General features: G+C 33.0%; 1 protein-coding gene across 2 annotated transcripts in view; it reads left to right on the top strand.

The window, feature by feature from the left end:
• CBP (sarcoplasmic calcium-binding protein) overlaps positions 1–19,287 on the top strand; it is a 37,105-nt gene extending 17,818 nt beyond the window's left edge. For both annotated transcript variants that reach the window (XM_074185661.1, XM_074185662.1), the window contains exons 2-5: positions 13,015–13,170; positions 16,128–16,295; positions 17,050–17,190; positions 18,404–19,287. In XM_074185661.1, coding sequence (XP_074041762.1) covers positions 13,015–13,170; positions 16,128–16,295; positions 17,050–17,190; positions 18,404–18,634 — 696 coding nt within the window. In that variant the 3' untranslated portion in view covers positions 18,635–19,287. The remainder of the gene's footprint in view (positions 1–13,014; positions 13,171–16,127; positions 16,296–17,049; positions 17,191–18,403) is intronic.
• The last annotated feature ends 958 nt before the right edge of the window (positions 19,288–20,245 follow it).

Genomic DNA, 20,245 nt, shown 5'->3' with positions numbered 1-20,245 from the left:
AGCTTTAGACCACTTCATATTATGTTAGTGAGTCCTAACATTCTCCGCTGGATGGGTTTTTTTGATGCTCACTAATATGGCTCCTAACGGATTGGTTTTGAGAGACTCCTGCGAATGGTGTTCCTGGCTCTAGACTAGGTAGGTTCTTATGTTATATTTAGACCCAATTCCCCTCATCCTCTTCGACAGTCCTCTGATTTGAGGAAAGCCTAGCACTGGTTTTGACTGCCTTATCGCAGAGTTCTTGTCATCTTCTGACCAGGGTCTGTTCCTAATGTAGCCCAGTTATTCGTCAAGACTTTACTTATATCTCAACGATTCATCTTTTGGTAGATTGGTGGTGGAGTGATTCGTAATTCAGATTTTTCAGATTGTTGTTAAGGTGCTGCAAAAAGGTATCCAGTTCACGGTATAAAAAAATCGAATGGTGTCAAGGTTTGAAAAATTGTTTCTAAAATACATTAGCTAGAAAAAAATGTCAAGGTTATAATTTTGAGGTCGAGATTGAAACAAAAACAATGGATTTCTATCAGCTGCTTTCCTACAAAAGACTTCGAACGGTTTTGAACAACTTTCCGAAACTTCTGTCACATAAGTATAGCCACTGCTACTGTCATTTCCATCTGCTCACATATCTGTTTATGAAAAAGATATGTTGAGATCAACCTCGTTTCAATATGGAGAAATCTGTTATGAAATTTAGTAGATAGGCGAAATATCTAGACGAAAATAACAAAATACTTCAGTGTGAAATTAAAACTCTATGAAAAGAAAAATACATGAATATTTTTCAATAAGGCATTCACATAGTCACAATTTCTGTTGATAGGTATATAGAAAGTCTATAGATACAGTTGTCTAACATTTCCTATATGAATGAATATAAGTAAAAACTGACCTTTATATCAATAAAGTAACATGGCGAAAGTTACCGATATTATCAGGTTTTATTGATTTTTCATTCAATATTGACTGGTGTAGAAGGAATTTCCTAATAATATGGACTTTTGTTGCATGAAAAGACTAACTTTCATATTCTAATATCTGAAAGAAAATACTATTTTTTGGAAAACAGTATTAGATAGTTTTCCGTTATTGACAGGATATCTCTCACATTTTTTCAAAAACATATTTAAGTGTTAGAAACTTTTAAAGATTCAGTCTGTGTTATGTCAGGGACAGGATCCTTTTTACAAATATAAAACTAAAAAATAGTTGTGGAATCTATCTACCATTCATCATCATATATTTCAAGTTGAACCAAAAATGTATTTACCAGGCGGAACTTCAAAATATAGTCTACTCGCAAAAAATTTCGTTTTTTTTTAAATTGCGTTTTTTTTTAAATGAATATCTCAGTCTAAGATCAGAATCAGAAACAACATTAATCCATTTTGTTCAATCAATAACTAGTATTTTCCATGAGATATAGTAGAAATGCTATAAAATACACCGCGAATGGCAAAAATGACGTTTTTCAAACATTACACTAATTTTTTTCAATGATCAAATTCCATACCAATGGAAACTGGAAGCCTATAGAATATTCAAACATTGGCTAGTTTTTCCTGGTTATTGAATTTGAACATTGCAAAATTGAGCTAGTTTGATTGATATTGTAGAAATGTTGGCCTAAAATTCTGCCAAGAAGACATCGTATTAATTCCTTAACTGCAATCAAACAATTTGAATTTACTGCTAGAAATGACATTAAACACCTCTAACACAGAATATAGGTCACAGAAACCTGACCCCTCAATATCAAAGTGCCGCCTGATGAGTGTCTCTTTTGTAAGTTTCTCTTCGTTTTTCATTAAGTATCACTATTTTTCGAGCTTGAAGACCGTCGATTTTTGAAATTTCTTCCTGACGTTTCACTAGAGGAGCTAGCTTCTTTCAGAGGTTTATACATCCTGAGTTATCTTCGATGACTAGATATTGCGGCTGCGTAAAGCGTATTTATGTTGACTTACCTAGTTTGGTGTGCCAATACCTGTGCCCTTTTGTATCTGTCGTCATGCTGTTTGCTATTCTTGAACTCCTCAGAATGGGATTCCATATTCAGGCCAAACTAACCAGTCGGATGTGGCGGAGCATGCACTCAGTGAAGGAAACCACAGGATTCTGTTCGAAAACACGAAACTCATTGCCTCCAACCAAGGATACCAAGGCTGACAATCGAGATCCACAAACACATGGATAATTTCAACAGAAAAGAAGTGGCTGTGAACCTCAACCGAATATGGCTTCCCATTCTCAGAAGTTCAAAAATAGCTAACAGCATGACGACAGGGTCGACGAATGTTATTGACAATTTACCTAATCCAGGAACAGGTATCAGCACACCAAACTACCCGAGTCAACATAAACACGCTTGACGCAATTTTCCTAATCCGAAACAGGTGTTAACACACGAAACTACCTGACTTAACATAAACACCCTTTACGCAGCCGTAATATCCAGTCATCAGAGATAACTCAGAATGTATAATTTTTTATTAATTATTATTAATTAATTTTTTATTATGCTAAATTTCATATTATACGATTAGGTCAATTGAAATAATTAGTGAATATGATTTCAAATTCGGATCTTTTACTATTAGAAATTAACTATGGACAATTTTTTTCCTATACACTGGTAGGTATGCAACATACATAGTGGCTCTCTTATGAAATGTATTTTTCACCTTTGGGCAACATAATTCACCAACCGAAACTTTCTTTCAATTTTACATCTGTAGTTATATTTTTGTCATAGAAGAACTGCTCCGAAATCTAAGATGATCATCATCACCTTCAAGACTAGTTTTCGCTAATCCAAAAACTGATTTGAATATTTCCTCTTGTAAGAATAACGAATGTTTTTAACATGTATTTTTCATTGAATTTAAACAACCATGAAACTTAAGTCGAATCATTGAAATTCAAGTTCACCATTCAGAAACGTGACCAAAACAATGTACAGCTTGTTTGCCGTTCAAAACAATCTGTAATAATCAAGTTATCAAGGCTCCTCGCAAAGAGGAAAATAGGTCAGTGAACGTTTGGGTTACGTGTGATACCAAACGCAGGCAGATAAACCGGAGATGCCATTCAACTCATTGAATGTCTCCTATTAGGTGGGTGCTTAAAAAGAGATAAATGTAGTGTCACTTCCAAAAATTGTATTAGACGATAATCAAGCTTTGGAAGGAGTGGTAATAACCGCACGTACGCCATACCTACCTGTGTGGTACTTCAATTTATGCATTGAGGAGAATTTCTCATTGCGATGCTGTTTGCTCCAAGCCATAAATGTATTTACAATAATTGTTGCAAAATATAAAATCTCCCAATTGACAGATTTGAAAAGTGATTATCAACAAGATCAATGAAAGTTTGAAAAGTTTGAAAGTTTGAAACTCTTGTCACCTGAAATTTTTTAAATTCGTCAAGTACTTTTATAATTTTTCATTTGTCACTTGAAAATTTTATTAAAGATATTCAAAGTAGACATGGTGAGTCGTGACAAGTTACATGAAATAGAAACTGAAAATATTAGACACAAGATGCGTAGTTGGACTGTACTTTGTTTCCTAATAGTAAAGACTAATAAATGCTCGTTATGAATGTCAAACGCTAGTAGAGTGCCCAAACAATTTTTTTATTTCTTTATGATTTATTTCAGCTGGTATAGGCTGGTTCATAATACTTTACCGATTCCACCCTGTAGTTGCGTGCGTTTAGTATTTAATAATAAACACTTGTTGAAAGTAATAACCATGTTTGAATTTCACTAGTTCGGACTTCCATTGTCTACTATATAAAATGATTTGAAATCCCTGAAACAAGTAAAAAAAGAATAATTAAAAAAGAATAGTTGAAAATAACAATTATATTAAGCAACAATAAACCTGAAATGAAATGATAGTGAAATAACCTACAAGTAAAAATATAATAATTAAATAAATAAAATTAAAGGAATGAAAAAAGAAGAAAATAATAAAAAAAATTAAAAAAATAAAAAAGTGTAGAGATTCCAAGTCACGTTAGTTCACGACGTTTCGATTGTTGGTATCTACAATCGTCTTCGGGTGGTGACTGGACTGATTCCTCCGAGAGATGACTATTTTATAGGTCGTTGAAATACTTTCACTTTCTCTACTTTCCATTTTCCGCTTCACTGATTCCGTGAGAGATGACCGTTTTGGCGAGAGTTGGTCATTTTTCGATTGATGATGGGTTTCCATATGTTTCGTATATCTACGCTGGCCTGGCTGAATACGTTGTTGGACAACATGTATGCGGCTTCCTTAAATTTTCTCCTGAACCAATGTTCCTCTCTGTGCAAGATCTCAGCTTGGGACCACTCGATGTTGTGTTGATGGGTCCAAACATGGTCTGCTATTCCTGATTTGCTAGTTTCTCCTCGCTGTGTGTGCTTCTTGTGCTCGGCAATGCGAACATTCAATGGCCTCTTAGTTTCACCAATATAGGATTTTCCGCACTCACAGGGTATCCGGTAAATGCAATTCTTGGAATCGCAGTCCGCGTTTGGGGGCCTGGTTTTCGTGAGGCTGCTACGGATAGTGTTACCGGATCTGAAACAGGTTCTAATGTTGTACTTGGAACTAATTCTTCTTATCCTCTCCGATAATCCTCTGATGTAGGGAAGTGCAAGCACTGGTTGTGACGGCTTCTCTTCCTTGCGAGGCTCCTGCTGTCTTTTAGCCAAAGTCTTTTTAGCCAACATATATATGGAGTGGTTTGAAACTCTGGCCATTGAAGAAGCCCACAAGAAACCTCGAGTCTGGTTGAGATATGTTGACGACACCTTCATAATATGGAACCATGGGAATACTGAACTAGACGCCTTTCTGAAACACATCAACAGCGTGAGACCTTCCATTACTTTCACAATGGAGAAGGAAATCCACAATGAATTGCCATTCTTAGACGTTTTGCTGAAGAGGACCGACACTAAGTGGGAAACATCTGAATACCGAAAACCCACTCATACGGGACAGTATCTGAACCACGAATCCAACCACCATCAATCGACAAAAAGAGGAATCATCAAGACTCTATTAGACCGTGCTTTTGGGCTCTGTAATACAAAGGAAGGTCTCGAGAAGGAACTAGACATCATCAAAAATGATCTTCAGCGGAATGGATACTCCAAAGCGATGGTAGAAAAGACTTTGGCTAAAAGACAGCAGGAGCCTCGCAAGGAAGAGAAGCCGTCACAACCAGTGCTTGCACTTCCCTACATCAGAGGATTATCGGAGAGGAAAAGAAGAATTAGTTCCAAGTACAACATTAGAACCTGTTTCAGATCCGGTAACACTATCCGTAGCAGCCTCACGAAAACCAGGCCCCCAAACGCGGACTGCGATTCCAAGAATTGCATTTACCGGATACCCTGTGAGTGCGGAAAATCCTATATTGGTGAAACTAAGAGGCCATTGAATGTTCGCATTGCCGAGCACAAGAAGCACACACAGCGAGGAGAAACTAGCAAATCAGGAATAGCAGACCATGTTTGGACCCATCAACACAACATCGAGTGGTCCCAAGCTGAGATCTTGCACAGAGAGGAACATTGGTTCAGGAGAAAATTTAAGGAAGCCGCATACATGTTGTCCAACAACGTATTCAGCCAGGCCAGCGTAGATATACGAAACATATGGAAACCCATCATCAATCGAAAAATGACCAACTCCCGCCAAAACGGTCATCTCTCACGGAATCAGTGAAGCGGAAAATGGAAAGTAGAGAAAGTGAAAGTATTTCAACGACCTATAAAATAGTCATCTCTCGGAGGAATCAGTCCAGTCACCACCCGAAGACGATTGTAGATACCAACAATCGAAACGTCGTGAACTAACGTGACTTGGAATCTCTACACTTTTTTATTTTTTTAATTTTTTTTATTATTTTCTTCTTTTTTCATTCCTTTAATTTTATTTATTTAATTATTATATTTTTACTTGTAGGTTATTTCACTATCATTTCATTTCAGGTTTATTGTTGCTTAATATAATTGTTATTTTCAACTATTCTTTTTTAATTATTCTTTTTTTACTTGTTTCAGGGATTTCAAATCATTTTATATAGTAGACAATGGAAGTCCGAACTAGTGAAATTCATCACGAAACATTGTCAATCACCTTCAAACAATAACCATGTTTATTAATTTATATACAATTGATATTATTATGAACATCTTTTATTTTAAATGTCGCGATTCTTCTAGCAACGAAACCCTTTACTTTCAATGAGATCAAGCTGAAAATGATAGGATAACAGTGGCAGAATTTTTTTTCAAGGACAAAACACAAGCACTACAGAAAAATCCTTGAGGCGCTCTCAGAGCGGTGCCTATGCAAAAGTAGCGATTCACATGGATTTAATATCCAGCGATTCAAATCCATTTGGAAAAATGTTATCAGGAAGTTTATTTCACGTAAACGCAGTTCTCCAGATGAAAGAGTTCTTGAATAGTGAAGTTCGAGGTGTACTGAGTCAATCACGGCAGAGCCCCGCATTACCGTGACAAGGCGATGCTACTACGAGAGGGCGCCCGGAGTATGATTATAAATGTAGATCTGAACAATAAAATTAGCAAGGGAAAGAGTGGTAGGCCACTAACTCAAAAATCTGGATCTGAAGGTCAATCAAGCATATAAGAAAACCCAGCCACGTTTCTATACCTCTAGTAGATATCTTTCATTTATCCAGGTCACGGTGTTTCCTTCAAAAAGGAATATATAAGTTTGAAAGAGTGAATAAATACTCATTTCTGTAGAGTGTTTCATTATTACTTTTTGAACGGCCTCCATGTCTCAACTAAAACCGCATATTATGATTAAAAATATAGTATTACTATAGGAGTTGCACCTAAATTGTAACTACAAGCAGCGTTATTAAACTTCGTCTCGGTAATGTCAATCTGTATAAAAGTTACTTAAGAAATTATGTAAAGAAAATATTGGCCTTACCACAGGAGATCAGTTGTTAACCGGTTGGTTAGTTACTTCCACTAAGGAAAGTAACATTCTAAGCCAGTCTGAGTACTGCCTGGCCGTTCTAGTAATCCCATATTACGAGGTAAAACCTTTTTATACATGATTATTTTGCCCACACAAGTTTTCTGAAGACTTCTGAGAACTGCTGTTCGTGGGGGGATAAGTGGTTACCGAAAACCCCATTTCAACCCATTTAACACAAACTTCAATATGACCCCTATCTATCATTTGAGCCCGTATTTATTATTTTTCCAGTTAATTGGTTATAACTCCTTTCGCAATTCATTTATGTGAATTTGCAAATAAGGAGGTTGATTTAGTTTCACTGCCATTAATTTTAATGAATAGGTATCTTTGAATGTTGTTAATGCGTGCAGGTATACGAAGGCAGCATAGAAGTGAATACTGCAAAAGCAGGCAATGACCTAACATGAGATTCAATGGGAATACAAATCAGATATTCAGTATGCAATTCTCAAGATAATAACATTGTAAGCTTTGTATGGATAGAAAAATAAGAATATATTGAAATCATGAATACTCTGAACCGTTGCTTGATGAAAATCAATAGCACTACCCATGATAATAATTAAATAATTTTCACAATAAATTGTATTTAAAACACGTTTCGCTTCACGTTAGCTTCATCAGCTACTGGTTACTGGTGAGGTAGTTAGTGGTTCACCAGTAACTCATGAAGCTACCGTGCAGCGAAACGCGTATTAAATAAAATGTATTGTGAAAATTCTACATAACTAACGGGTGATTTTTTAAGAGGTATAGGATTTGATTTTCAAAACAACAGAAAAAATTGGAAAAAATTATAAAATCTTTACTGGAATCGATAGAACGATTAATATAATTTAATGTTTGAAGATGATTTCATGCAAATGTCTGCTGCTCCGCTTTAGATGATCCATGCGCAAGGTCCAATTTTGGCAAACTCTAACATATTGACCGGTATTTCACGTCAATATTGGCTTCCAGAACGTTAGTCGTTGCTGGTGGCCATTGTCATCTTTGAAGAAGTACGGCCCGATGATGCCACCGACCCATAATCCACACCAAACAGTGACTTTTTCGGTATGCATCAGTAGCTCTTGCAATGCTTGTGGCTGGTCTATAGCAAAATTTGGAGTAACAGCCCAATTGCTGCGAATGGCGGCGAATCGACATTTCACGGTCATCACGAACACTGGCGGATACAGCCGCAATAATGAAAACTGGGTTCGAAATTCAGTCACAAGCTTCCCAATAGCTCTCTCAGCAGGCCGAGAAACTGCCCATAAATTGGAAGAAGTGCACGATGCACTTTCTTCACCGAGCATGAATTTTGATAATAAAATTCAATAATTTGCAAGCGTTGTTCATTCGTAAGTCGATTCATGGTTGAGTTATAGACCAAACTGAACAAGTTTGACATTGACACAAGGCACGATTCACGAGTGATCTGTCTAAAATAGTGTTGCCAAAAAGATACCAGCAAAAAAATCACTCATTATTATCATGGATGAGAATATGTTCGTAAGAATAGAGCGGAAAGCTTATATCCGCAAATATCAAAATTTTTAGATAAAGAATGATGAAAAAAGCCTGCTCTGTTTCTTTTGAAACGCATATAAATTCAATTTTTGTGTAATTGAAAGTGAAGCCATTCATGTATTGTCTATTGAATTCCATACTCAAGACTGATGAATTTGGTTCTGAAGAATTGTGTAGACCGGAAAATTTGTTTGAATAATTGTCAATTGTGTGTTGATTTGATAAAAATTATCATTTAGAGATATGAGACTTCCTGGGCATTTTTGTTTCGAACTCTTGTTGAAAACAACACCCTTTTAAACCCTTAGTTGATTTATAACTGCAGTCATACTTCAGATATCAATCAGTGCGATTGTGAGCCAGCCAGGTACTGATTTTTAGAAATCTTCATGAATAGGTATGTTGATGAATAAGTACCCATTAAACTATGCCCTTAAGCGAGGGCATAGTTTAATGTAACCTAGAGTAACCAAGAGTAACCTAGTTACTCTTGGGATATCCATGCTATAAGATAAGATCAAGAGCAAGAGCTTTTTAGTTCTCCAATTCTTGATCTTTCTATCAAACCCAAGAGGCTAGATGGTGTTTATTGCCCTCTGAAGAGCAGAATATTTTATGTATCTAGCTTACACCAACTTCTTGGCAGCAGAATCAGAATGGGTATGAACAGGTCAGTAATTGCTTTCGCTCATGCTTCTGCTCAAACGATGATCGACCTAAACCAGAGGCGAAAAAGCCCTTCGATGCTGAATCTAATGTATCATAGTATAGATGCCTCCATATGGGAAGGTTTCTGCGATCATTAAGGTGGAAATCTTACACCATGAGCCCTGAACCCTGCAAATCAATTAGAATCTCTTCATTATGTCACAATAGTTACCTTAAATGGTATTCCAGAAGATGATCCACAGGTACGATTCCAAATCTGAACATTCCATCAAGATGATTACAGATTACCTGAGAGAATCAGAAGAGCGTTTACTAAAGTTGGAACTCTGCAGCCATGGAAGGTCGTCCAAACCACACATTATTGTGTGGTGTGAGCCACATAAATCTTCGCGATTTGATGTGGAGGGTTGAATAGCCCCATTTACTTCAGTTTAGACCTACCTACGCATTTAATTATGTAATTTTTATCATCACTTTTCATCATTACCAAGTCTGTGGGACCATATACAAGTTTGATGACTTCGGGAAAAGAGAACTTTGGTGAATAATTTGCGAAAATTTTCAAGAATAGCTTTCTAATAAATTTTAAATTTTTTAAGATTCTTCAAGATCATATCAGTTACAAAATGAATGAAAAAATTGATTTTGCTCCACAAAAAATTATTATCAGTAATATGTGCAAGACAATAAATCACATGTAATGAATTATTGAAATGAAACGGTTAAGCAGTCCAACATATTTCTTGAAAATAGTTTATTATTGTGTAACAAGATATGTATTAATGCAGACAGAAAAACATATGGAGATAATTCTAGAATTATCAAAAGTGCCGGCTGTTGTGACAGAGATAAATAGAAAAATAATATTTGAGAGAAGTTGTGATAACATTTCTTTTCATTATTGATTCCACTTCAGCCCTACCTTTGTGTTTTCAACCATTTCATTTTGAGTCTGTACAGAGTATCAAATATTTGTATATACGGTGTGTTAATAATAATAATAGCATTATTGTCCAACAGTTACCCATTTACAAGACAATGTAAAATTTTATTCACAATACTTAACCATAAACGTAAAATAAAATGAACAAAAAAAAACACTAATTCTAATTACCTACTTCAAGTACATGTTAGCAATTCTAATAATGTTATGAAGGTTAGTGAAGAATAAATCACCATGGGCACAAATGCTATTGAAATTTGTGCTCATTTAAAATATAAAAATGGATGTTTGTTGGTTGGTTGGTAAGTGATAAACTTCTACATCGCTCAACCGATCGTGATGAAACTTGACATGTATAAGTAATTTTTTATAGAGGAGGTTTTTAGGTTATCGATTTTTCTGTAACTTCCACTAGATGCCACTAGATAACGCTGCGTACGCCTATGTTCGTTGATTCTGATTCTGTCAAAACATTGGAACAGCAGCGATACAGACACATAGTACTAGTAACATATATTGGGGAATTGAGTATAATGTTAGTTCTTGCTCTGAGAGGTCCAAAAATGGATTGAGATCGTGAAGCTGGCCGTGGTACATTGAAGTTAATTTGTTCAAGAATTTTAGGACAGTCAATTCCCTCATTCACTAACTTGAATAAAAATATGAGCGACGCACATTTTCTGCGATGCTCGAAACTAAAAAGTTCCAAAGGTTCATATATGACATCATTATTGATACCTCTCTCAGGGCACGAACCATCTATTCTGAAAATTAGAAATTTACAAAACTTTCTTTGAACTCTTTCAATGGCTATGTTATGAATCTCATAGAATGGACTCCAGACGATACTTGCATATTCTATCTTCGAACGTACGTAGGTGAAATACAACAGCTTCATGGCTTTAATATTATGAAAGTTTCTGCAATTTCTAACAATGAAACCATAAGCTCTGAGAGATTCTGAAACGTTTTGTAAAATATGTCTACCAAATGTTACTTTATAATCGAATATTACCCCTAAGTCTTTGATCTCATTACATCTCAGCAGATCTGAATATACGGGAATGTATAAACCTCTTTTTTTCGACTATAACCCACTACTTTACATTTCTCCACATTGAGTTTCAATTTATTATTGCTACACCAAGCAACAAGAAATTCTAATTGAGATTGAAGATTTACACAATCACCTGCTTCCTTAATTATAGAAAATAATTTCAAGTCATCCGCGAAGCATAACCGCTCACAAGTTAAACTTTTACCTAAGTCATTAATAAACAATAAAAACAAAAGAGGACCTAGGTTGGAGCCCTGAAGCACATCAGAGGAAGCTATATATGTTCTAGATTTATAACCGTTATAGGATATGAATTGTTTTCTACATGTTAGATAGGATTGCATCAGCTGACAGGCAGTATTCGAAAAACCAAAACTCATCAGTTTATTGAGCAAGATACCATGATCAATTTTATCAAATGCTTTAGAGAAATACGTGTATATAACATTAACTTGGCCATTGTTACCTAATGCCTCGGAAATAAATTGAGTAATAATGACTAGATCTGTAACACTAGAATGCTTAGTAACAAATCCATGTTGATGTTGAGATAGTTGCCGTTGAACAGAAGTATTGATGCGATTATATAAAATAATCTCAAAAATTTTAGAAAACTTACATAAAATAGATATGAGTATGTAATTCTCTATATATGATTTCTCTCCACTTTTGTATACAGGACATACTTTAACTAATTTCCAAATATCTGAGAATGTTCCAGATATCAGACATGAATTAAAAATTCTCGTTAAAGGTTTTGCCTATGCTCCTGCACAATCCTTTAACAAAAATGATGGGATCATATCTGGGCCTGATGTCAGTTTGTCCTTTAGTTTTTCAGTTGCAGATATAACCTCATTTTCTTGAATGGGGTAAAAATGAATATGAATATTATTGTTCACTGTACCAACTTTGTTCAAAAGTAAGCCAGATTTTTAATACATCTTACTGAAAAAATTACTGAAGGCATCAACGATATCTTGAGGATTCTCGAGTTTGTTTCCTAAGTAGGTTACTGATCCTGGTATTCTTGTGCTGTTATTCTTAGAGTGAACATATGACCAGAATCTGCTAGGTGTGTTCAATACAATGCAGTCTCTAAGGGCATAACAGTATTATTACGTATATAGTCTTAGTTAAAATTGCCACAATTAGTACCTAATACAATGTTACTGAAAAATTTGAATGAATAATAATAATAGGTCTTACTATATATTTAAAATACAAATATGAATTAAATCAAATCAAATGGTTGGCGCCCGACTCACGATCGGAAGACCGTGGGTTCGATTCCCGCCTCGACCAAATCTTTTTCTCGAGAGAATTCATCTGGTTGAAGCTGTTATTATTCTGCAACCGTGTTAGGAATCACACGTTAAAAAGTAAGATCTCGTTAGTCCTTAGCTCGCACAAGTTTCTCAACTTCTGAGAGTTGTCGTTCGTATGGGGACGACAGCTGATTAACGGAAAAACAGATTTTAAACAGATTTTTTTTAAACTCAACTGACACTGTTATACCATGTAACTAAACGTTTGTGATTACTCGAAGAAATATTTTAAAAGTAACTACACTATTTTGCTCTACAAGGCTCGAAATAGATGAACACTTCAATCTAGCAGATCACTATTATAACTTTCATGCAATTACGCATTGGTCAAAGACAAAACGAAGGATTCATCAATTTCATCTATTACGAATCCATTGCTCAGCAGCCAAAATTTAAACGGAATTCTTTGAATATAAATAAAAGCGTCACCAAACATACGTTACATTCATGATTATTATTTTTCAGATAACCTGTAGTAGATGCGCCCCTCTAGCAGCATTTGTAGTGAGGTATCACCTTACGTCAAGAGATTACAGTAAACATGCAAAACATACACATGCTGAACGAAAATATCAGTCAGATTCTGAATCAGACAGTGATTTGGAATGGATTGGTCATAGGGTGAGTTTGCCATTTGAAATTCATAATCCAAGAGGTTACCTACGCCTTCTTAGCTAACTAAGAGTGAACTTACAGTATGCAAAAATAAACCATGTACACAGTCATACTTATTTTTGATTCTAAATAAGATATAATTATAAAATTTTCAAATTTCTCTTTTAAAAATGCCAATTTCATTTTTGAATACCATGTGCTAATATACTTATGATGCACTGTTTGGAACCTTTGGTGTAGTAATGAATATTACTGGAGTTCTTTCCCAACACCAAATCGTTATTTTTAACACCTCGACACGTGTTTCGATCACCAATTGATCATTTTCCAGAGGAAGATTAAACTCAGTTTAATCGATTTAAGGTGATCGAAATACGTGTCGAGGTGTTAAAAATAACAATTTGGTGTTGGGAAAGAACTTCAGTTATATTCATGTGCTAATATATTCAGAATTGTAAAAGAAATCTGTTTAAATAGTTATCTAACGCAATTTCAATAATAAAGCACTCTACAAGAAAAAATGACAGCTAATGAAGGACACCTGCAAATGTTATTTTATGTAACATCTACTATGTAAAAATCTACTGAATCTAAAAATAGAACCATGATACATTAAATCTACCTATACCCCCAACTATAAGTGAAGGAAGGCATATAATTACTTGATTTGTTTTGTCATATTATTTTCGAAAGCCGTTCACTTTGATGTTAAAAAATGTTATGTATTGTTTAGAAATTTGTTCATTCTCAGACTTGTCTTGAATAAAAAACGTCCACAGTTAACGAAAAAGGTGGACTTTTTTATTTAACTCTCTGCATATGAAAGTGAGTCAAAATTTCACTATTGAAAAGATGTGGAATTGATCAAAACAGATAAATTTTATCAACAATCCATTTTAACTATATTCAAATTTTACATTTTTTTCTTAGACAAAAACAAAAAAGTATAGTTCTAAAAAATAGGATAATGAAAAGATCGCATTGTATGCAAACCTTCCCACTCATATACGCATTTGGAACATCAATGAATTATGTTCACGTGTTCAAATTATTTTTTTCAACCCGTAGGTATTACAAGTGTTCATCATTTAAAAAAATAATAAAATATTATTTGCAACACCAAAAAATGTAGGTATACAACTTCATTCATTCACCATTCAACCATTTTCAAAAAAACTTCATTTATAATTTCATTAACTCCTTGGCATCTTTTTTGAACTTCTCACACAAACATACATTCAAGAAAATCTTAACTTATAAAGAATAAAATCGAAAAGATACCTACCCATTGTAGATTTCAGATTGTCTGATTATAAATTGGTCTATTTATCTAACATCGTCCGTATGGAAGTGAATAGTTAATAAATATAGTAAAATAAATTAAATGATCCCTAACAAAACACCCTCAGAATCTACATAATCAAACTAAACTTTACAACACCTCCAAATTAATATTTTATTCTCTACAGTAATACTTTAGAGGGTCCTTAAAAAACTAAATTACTCAGACTCTTTCAATAAATTAATGGATTTAGGTAGGAGATCATCATGAAAAATGAGAAATGAAACTTTCTATGTTTTTTTACCACTTTTATTTGTAACTAACGTTACTGCAGTTTCATCCTAAAAGTACATTTTCAAACGAATACAATATTGTTTTCATTTGGAAATAAGAACATTTTGAATCGAATACAATGTTTCCTCCAAAAATATCTACCTTTAGATACAACACTATCTTTTTTAAATAACTACGGAAATAGTCTAACAAAATTCAAAACGAAGCCAATAACATTTCAACTTGAAATATTGTTTTGTTGTATTCAAAAATTGCATCTAAAAGCTTTTTCAACTGTTTTTTATTATCCATATCTGGGTATATCGAAATTGCAGGTTATGAATATGTAACAACTTATGAAATATATTTTCTCGATAATTTATTTTTCAATACTTGTCTCACCATGTATGAAACGTTTTCTTATAGTTCATTAGCTCCTACCATCGTTAGAACTTTTTACATCACGTAGTTACTAAAGCATATTCTGAACGATTTTGAAATATAATATGTGTTCTAGAAATCCTATTAAAATAAACAACTCAATTTCAATTGATTACAATATTCATAGAAATACCTTGTAAAATATTTCATATCTCACACATGAAAAAATTTCTCTGAAAACCATTATACGTAGGCAGTTTCCTAAGTTTTTAGGATTCATATCCAATATAGAAAAAACAATCCCATTATTCTTTAAAAAAACCTTGGGATTATCGTTATTTGATAATATAAAATTAATATTTATTTGAAAATATAAAGATGTTTTTCGTTATGGTAGAAAAAATATTTTTAATTCGGTTACAGGCGATAATATATTATTAGTTATAATATTAGGTTATTCTAATTTGCCTTTATTAATGTAATGTATTTTGTTAATAATCAGCTGATTCCCAAAATAGTGAATATCTTTCAATCACTATTAATAATTTAAAGTTTTATTTTCAGCAAATACACATCTTTACAATAGACATACTTATTACCGCAATTGTTGATCAAAAACTGTATGAAAATAGTTAATGATAAGTTGGGTTTGTATATGATGAAATTTGGCTTCTATTGTTACCATTAACCAAAATGATAATATGGAAATACAGTTTATCCCATCTCATCTAATCACATAATAAGCTCCTGTATAGATACCTAAAACGAAAATAGGTTTGAGAATAGAAATCAAAATTGAAAGATTTCATATTTTTTAAATATCCCAAAGTATAATTTAAAATGATTTACTCAACATTAATAACTAAAATGAGTCTCAAACATCAATCAGTTATATTTTTTATATTCATAGCAAAATGAAATTCCTTACGTTTTATATAAATTACTGATTAGACTTTTTTCTAATTTTTTAGTTTGTTATATATTATCGTATTACAGTAAATATCACTTATTTCACAATAATTTTCAGGGAGAGTCTGACTTCTGGAGAAGAAAAATTCGTACATTCCATGGGATTTTAGATCTCAACAAGGACGGAGTTATATCATTTGATGATTTCAAGATTCTTGGAGAAAGGTTCATAAATCTTGGACATCTACATTCTGAACAAATAAAGAAATTTCAGGATCTTCTCCAGGTGAAATTCTTTATGTACATAGTGTAGGAAAACTGTGAAAATGATTTGTTATTTAAAAATCAATATATATTTTCTATATTAATGATGCAACGTCATTAATGATCAGCGATGCATTGTGATATAAGGTCAACAAAATTCAAATATGAAATGATATTGTTGACATTAAAATTATACCAAGTAATAATTCCTACATTTAAAAGTCACTCTAATTTCTCAATTTACTATGGTGGAGAGTATTGATAATGATTTTGTATTCAAATTTATTGAATTTGAAATGAATTAATTATTATATATGCTAAAGAAAATTTACCTTTGAAATGAATTAATTATTATATAGGTATGCTAAATGAAATTTACCTTTCATAAATATTATATACATGTGAACTTTTATGGGAAACCAATAAATTTTTGAAAATCATTTAATCATTTAATTGAAATTCTTTCAGAAAATCCAGTCAACTATCTAATTGTTCTCTCAGAAAGTCGTCACCAATTAACGATTTGGTACCTATAGGTACTTTCTGTATTCTAGTAATTCAAAACATAAAATAATATCATATATAGTTTGGATTTGAAAAAATTGTATTTGAGATTAATGATATAATTAGCTGAATGGTAATAGAATTTAAAAGTTAAATGAGATTCCACAGTTTACAGTAAGAATATATCTATGAAAAGAAAACGTATTGTTGGTGGTCTTTTGTCTTGAATCTGTCTGGTGAGAGTTTTAGCTAATAAAGTTATCATTTTCCAGGATCTTTGGGAAAAGCAGTTTGGAGAAATCACACCCTACAATCTAGTCACTGTAGAAAGATATTTAGAAAATATGCATCACGTTTTAAATGACAAGCGATTAGTGAGGCGAGCTCATACCTTTTTGCCATATATATTCAAGGTACATCTACATATTGATCAATAATTGATAATGTTTAGTGTAAGTTATACACTGCCTATTCTTATTGGAACTTAATATGAACTCCAATAAATAATCTGAACCTCTGGTATAATGAACATAATGAACTGAAGCAATGTCTTCCTACATGTGTTTCTCAAATCAGGTTAAACAGACAAGTTAAATAGATGATTAAAACTAAATCTTACAACTAACGAATCACTATCTTCGGTAATAAGGACCCTCCTTTATAATAAAACAGTTTGCTTTGTTCTCCTTCAAAAAAGAATATTGTTATTTCCCAGACTACTACTGGCATTCGGTTTCGGAGGAAAGGGTCGTGGGTCCAAAGAGAAGTTGACTAATGTTCATAGAAAAATTTTGGAGATAGTTATGATCTAAATCTGTTGAAAAAAACTGTTCAAAATTGGTTTTTGCGTTAAACAGTTGTCGTCTCCCTACGAACTACAACTCTCAGGAGTAGAAACTTGTGCGAGCTGAGGATTAACGAGATCTTACCCTTCCACGTACGATTTGTAGCACAGGAAGGATGACATTGCCCGATGAATACAAGCATCATCATTCTGCATGGGATATAGTTCTTCAGATAAATATCTCATTACACTGATATGAAATAGATTGCAGAAGAAAGAAGAATTCAAAATAGAGGTTGTCAAAAATGTGTTGGAAGTGCCCTGACAGCAAGAACACATCCACTTGTGTGTTGAATAGAACAGGAAAAGGTTCAGTATCAGGAAAAACGCCTCATTTACCATCATTTGACCATCATCAGACATTTGATATTGAAAACGTGAAAATATTTGTAAATCCTGTATATGTCCATGTTCATTGTTGATTAATTTTTTTGTTTTAGTCTCTTTCAGTGAAAAGGTATTCTCTACCAAATCGTGAAGGAAAGTGATTAAAAACGGAGCAAGGAAATCAACATCGGAATTTAACTTATGACCTTGTCAGTTTATTTGTTATAGTTTTACTTTGAGAACTTTTACTCCAGCATCTGATATATTTCTATGTCTGTGGGTAACCATTCTCATTAATCACAATGAATGAGAACAGTAATCAAAATGTATATTATTATATGTATGCACACATTTGCTTCTGGAAAGAAATCCGGCTTCAGTTTTTCGATCATAAAAGTCTTAATTTTTATTTGTCACAATGTTTATCAGTTTTCATAATTTTATTTTTTTTTCAGGCAATTGATAAAGACAAGTCAGGAGAAATAACAGTAGAAGAATTCAAATTATTCTTTGATGTCCTGGGACTGCAAGAACAAGACGCCATTTTAGCATTCCGAGCAATCGATTCTAATGGAGATGGAAAAATAACAAAGAAAGAATTTGTCAAGCATGGTAGAGACTTTTTCCTAACCGAAGATGAAGATAGGATAAGCAAGTACTTCTGGGGACCTTTAGTAGATCACTAAAATAATTCTTCATTGATTGACTCACTATCTTTTATACCAGTTATATTGGTATATATTTTGTACCCGTATGTAAGTGGTAACTACATGATTTAATGTAATGTACATTTCATGGAACACACTAAGTAAGCTTTTTGTGAAATTTTATACAATTTTTGACAGCTCACAAAACAAGTAGGTAATATTCTTATAGAATTAAGTACTTTTATGTATTTTCTGTTTAGAGTATTTTTTTACTCAAATGATAATGAAATGTTAATATAAAAAAGCAAAGCATAATGAAGAACAACACAAAGTTAAAAATTACCTTGAAATAAGAAAGGATAAAATCTCATTTATTTTACATCCAGTTTTCTTAAAGTGGATATTTTATCACAAATATAATTTTAGACAAGATTCCTAAGTAGACAAAGATTTTCTTCAAATGTGGATATAAATGGTCAGGTTTGATTCACTTTCAGTTTTTCAATTTTTTTCATTTTCATTTGAATCATGCACTTTTTCATAGATCTATCTCAACTTGGCTAAGTTTTATGTATATACCTACATATATCCGTATACAACTCCAATATTTTTTTACAGAATGTACAGAATGATTATTGTGAAAGTAATATTTAAAACGACTTATATTGCTAAATAAATTTTGCAAAGCAGAACTTTATATTTTTTTTCAGCACTGATAAAAAACATTTCATGAAAATGATATTTGAATCAATCATTTGTATAAAATTATTTCAAAATGAAGAGTACAAGACAGATGAGACCAAATTTGGAATAAAACGGGTTATTCAACAGACATAATTCACTTTACTGGAATAGCAGCAATCCACAAATGATTAGAACAAGAAACTTTTAGGATACATAGAACTATAACGTCTATTGCGCATTACAAAATGGATATTAAATAATGGACCCTTTTCATAGCCTCTTCGTTTATCAGATCTATTTTGGTCTAATTTTTCATTTGGAGAACGATAAAATATCAAGTTTTCAGTGCCCCTTCAATGACAAAAGTGAACACATAACACATAAACATTTTCTTTTGTGGTGCATTTAATGTCTAGAATTCGAAAAAAAGAATTTTTAACAGTTTGTTCGTTTGAATACTAAGCGACTAGTGCATCGCGGGTTCTTATCAAAACTTGGTCCAATTGTCCAAAAAGAATAATCATATTGAAATAATCTGCAAGCATATAATTGAAAATTTTGTGTATACTTTAACAAATCTGAATAGTTATCAAACATTCCAAAGCTCATACGATTTTTTCCAACGCCAACTTAAATGTAATTGAGTGAATTTCTCCTATGTTACAATGTCAACAACCAAAATGTCATTCAGGTTCAGTCCAAGTTTTCAATTCTAAATAGACCTGTTTCTACTGATTTGGATGGATTCCGCTTGTGATGATAAACTGAAACAATCATACGACATGGACAATGTTTGTACAACTTTGCCATAAATCATTCAGATCCAAAACCGGCCTCCAAATTCATTATGGAAAAATTCACAAAACTTCAATAAAACAGGAAAAGATACATTATCATTGTTCAAAAGATTAGCTGCTTTGAAGAACTCTACTAATATTGTGAGGAGCTAGAATTTGCATAGTATCC

The sequence above is a fragment of the Leptinotarsa decemlineata genome, unplaced genomic scaffold, assembly GCF_025532065.1.
Source record: "Leptinotarsa decemlineata unplaced genomic scaffold, Ldec_3_MD MMD2_tig00078346_RagTag_RagTag, whole genome shotgun sequence".
NCBI classification, from domain to species: Eukaryota; Metazoa; Arthropoda; class Insecta; order Coleoptera; family Chrysomelidae; genus Leptinotarsa; species Leptinotarsa decemlineata.
This window is presented reverse-complemented; position numbering and strand designations above follow the sequence as displayed.